The following is a 2943-nucleotide window of genomic DNA, read 5'->3' on the forward strand; positions in this document are numbered from 1 at the left end:
CAACTCTCTCCATTGTATCCTCTTCTCTCCACACAGATTTGAGATAGGGGTGGGTGAATGGGTAGGCACTTCTCTCCCCCTCCTCCTTCCAGCCTCCCCGTCCTTTTCTAAGCAATAAAAAAAAAACATCGGCTGAATGAAGAAATGAAAATAATAGCAATAATAATGTGGAGTGGTCGATTAAATATAAATTGTCTCACAAATATTGTGTACAGCTTGTAGTAAAACACCGCAGACATTTAGAAATGCTATAGAAGTTTTTTAAAATGCAAAACTAGTCTATTGTAAAACAGATTTCACCTGAAATACAGCTGCTATAACCAAGGCGCTGAAAGGTTATTCAGAGGGCACACATCTGTCTTCCCACCCCCTCCCCCAACCCTACCCTGCCTCATGTTACCCCACCCTTACAGAGAGGAGCAACCAAACAAATCTACTCAAAATATATGTATTGATCAGCAGAAAAGATTGGAGGAAACTATTGCCCGAGTGGCAGAGGATATGAGGTCCTCGCCTGGACTGCTTAATGAAACTGTATCAGCGTTAAGTCTCAATGCGTGTGTGAGTGTGTTTTCTTTCTTAATATAAGTTAGAATAAGTTAGAACTTCACAAAAAGAATAATGGAAGGGTGGGAGGGAGAAAAGAGAGAGAGAAAAGGGGGGGAGAGAGAGGAGAGAGAGAGAGAGAAGAGAGTAGAGAGAGAGAAGAGAGAGAGAGAGAGAAGAGAGAGAGAGATTGATTCATAAGGCCAAAGCTGGAGTGAAAGGAAGGGAGTGAGAAAGAGAAATCCACGCTGCTCCCAGTGCGGCAGGTCTATTGCTTGCTTCCTGCAGTCAGAGATCGTGGCAGGACGTGTCTGTTTTCACGGTGTGCGAATAAACCTCATGTGGCTGCTGATCCCCTGGTGGAGTCATTCTTTTCTCTTTCTGTCTTCGATTACAGAACCAGACACGCACCACTTCTTTCTCCAACTGGAGGCTGTCTGCCAGCGAGGAAATCTCCTGCGCGGCAGGCTTGGGACACTTGAGGAAATGCGTCTCCAGTACGCCCTTGACACTCACCTCAATGGAGGTTCTCTTCTTGCGCTTGCGGCCCTGCGCGGCTATCTTGTCAATGCTGGTCGGGCTCCCCGTGGACGAATCAGCCTCCTCCAGCCACTTGTTCAGCAGCGGCTTCAGCTTGCACATGTTCTTGAAGCTCAGTTGCAAGGCCTCGAACCTGCAGATGGTTGTCTGCGAGAACACATTGCCGTACAGTGTGCCCAGCGCCAGCCCCACGTCGGCCTGCGTGAAGCCCAACTTGATTCTTCTTTGTTTGAACTGTTTGGCGAACTGTTCCAACTCATCCGAGGTTGGTGTCTCCTCGTCCGAGTGGTCCTGGCAGTGGTGCGAGGCTAGGTCGTTGTGGTCTGGGGGCTCCCGAAGCACGGGATGTAGGCTCTGTGCGGAGGCAGAGGCCGGCGGTGGGGTGAGCCCCCCGTGATCCAGCATGCCGCTTACAGTGAAGCCCGGCTGTGAGTACACGTTAAGGGGTTGGCCGCTCGACGTAATGGACGGGTTTGGAGTAGGGCTTGTCCCCCAGGCATTCGGGTGGTTAGTGTGCGGAGAGTGGTGGGCGACATGAGGCGAGCGGTGATGGATGATCGCTCCCAGCTGTAGATCTTCGCGCCCAGGCTTCACGTCCTGCTGGTCCAGGGGGCTGGTGGCCAGTGTGGAGGACCATGGGCCTCCGTCGCTCAGACTGGTCACCCAGTGATGCCCTAGTGGATGCCCATTGCTCGGAATTCCCTGCAAGTAATCACTTTGGAGAAGTTTCTGAGGGTTTCGGAAAGGACTCCCCTGCTGCATGCCCGCAGAGTCTGCATGGACCAGGGAGCTGGAACTGAGAATGCTGTAGGGATTCGAGGCAGCTGTGGCCATGGTCGGTGAGGATCCCCTGCTAGTTCTAATGTGGCAAAGGGAGCAGCTTCAGCCTTTGACATCTATGGTGCCGGGGAGCCAAAGCGGAGAGAGCGAGTTACCGGCACCTGCCGCGGCCAATCGCAGCGCCTCTCGGCCTGGCCAGCTGCAGGTTCGGCCAATGGCGATGCGAGAGGCTGGGCTAGCTTTCCAAATTAGGCTGGCGAAGCTCGAGAGTTTCTGTGAGACCCAAGCAGGAAGTGAATCAAATCTTTCGGCTTCATTGGCTGCCTGGAGCTGAGTGGCGGCGGCAGTTTATTTGGTTAATCCCCCCACCACCAACTATTACTTCGCGGGTGTTTGTAGTGGAGGGGGAAGGATGGGAGGGATGTATGTTTATGTGTGTGTTTGGAGGCGAACAGGGGATGAGGCGACAAACTGGTTTTATAACTCCTTTTAGATTATTTAGATTAACCCAAATAGAGAAAGAAAAATATATTAAGAAAATAATTTAAATGTCATCTAAATCTTAGTGAATATGGATTTTTCTCATATTCATTTGTCGTTCTGGGTAAGTTGTGTGCGGGGACTGCAAAACAAAACCTCGCTACAAACTTCGAGCAAAGGAACGTCTTAGATAGGACCCTAAACCTATAAGACCGAAGTTTATGGTTCCAATAAGAGCTATTTCGACCTATTTATTTCGTTTTATCATTTATAAGAAAGCGTCAGCAAGAGATGCCCAGTTTCTTCTAAAATTTTTGATTTAGGAAATGTAGAAGTGGAAGATTCTGGGAAAGTAAAATCTAATGTGATACAGGCAAAATTCAGTTATTTTGAAGTTATCCTTCCAATCCAGTTGGTCAGTTGGAAGACTTGTTTTTTATTATGGCTTCATATCAGCTCCCATCAGCGGTCTCACAACTTTTGTCAGAGATGCAATGCTTGCTAAAGTGGGCAGCCCTCCCTCACTCCCCAGACTCTCAGCGGACCCACTCTCAGTAGATACAAAGGATAACTTTGGGAAAATTGTTTTTAACATGT

The 2943-nt window shown here is 49.2% G+C and overlaps 1 protein-coding gene across 1 annotated transcript; it reads right to left on the bottom strand.

The window, feature by feature from the left end:
- Positions 1–619: 619 nt before the first annotated feature.
- On the bottom strand, positions 620–1978 carry POU3F4 (POU class 3 homeobox 4). The gene has a single exon (XM_039870248.1). It carries the CDS (start codon positions 1918–1920, stop codon positions 835–837), a length of 1086 nt encoding a protein of 361 aa, XP_039726182.1. The 5' UTR covers positions 1921–1978; the 3' UTR covers positions 620–834.
- Positions 1979–2943: the final 965 nt, after the last annotated feature.

This window comes from Pteropus medius, unplaced genomic scaffold (genome assembly GCF_902729225.1).
Source record: "Pteropus medius unplaced genomic scaffold, Ma_sr-lr_union100, whole genome shotgun sequence".
In the NCBI taxonomy this organism is placed as follows: domain Eukaryota; kingdom Metazoa; phylum Chordata; class Mammalia; order Chiroptera; family Pteropodidae; genus Pteropus; species Pteropus medius.

Bases quoted from the DNA above. Each gene is read 5' to 3' on its own strand.
- POU3F4 (XM_039870248.1), bottom strand. From the start codon at position 1,920: ATGGCCACAGCTGCCTCGAATCCCTACAGCATTCTCAGTTCCAGCTCC.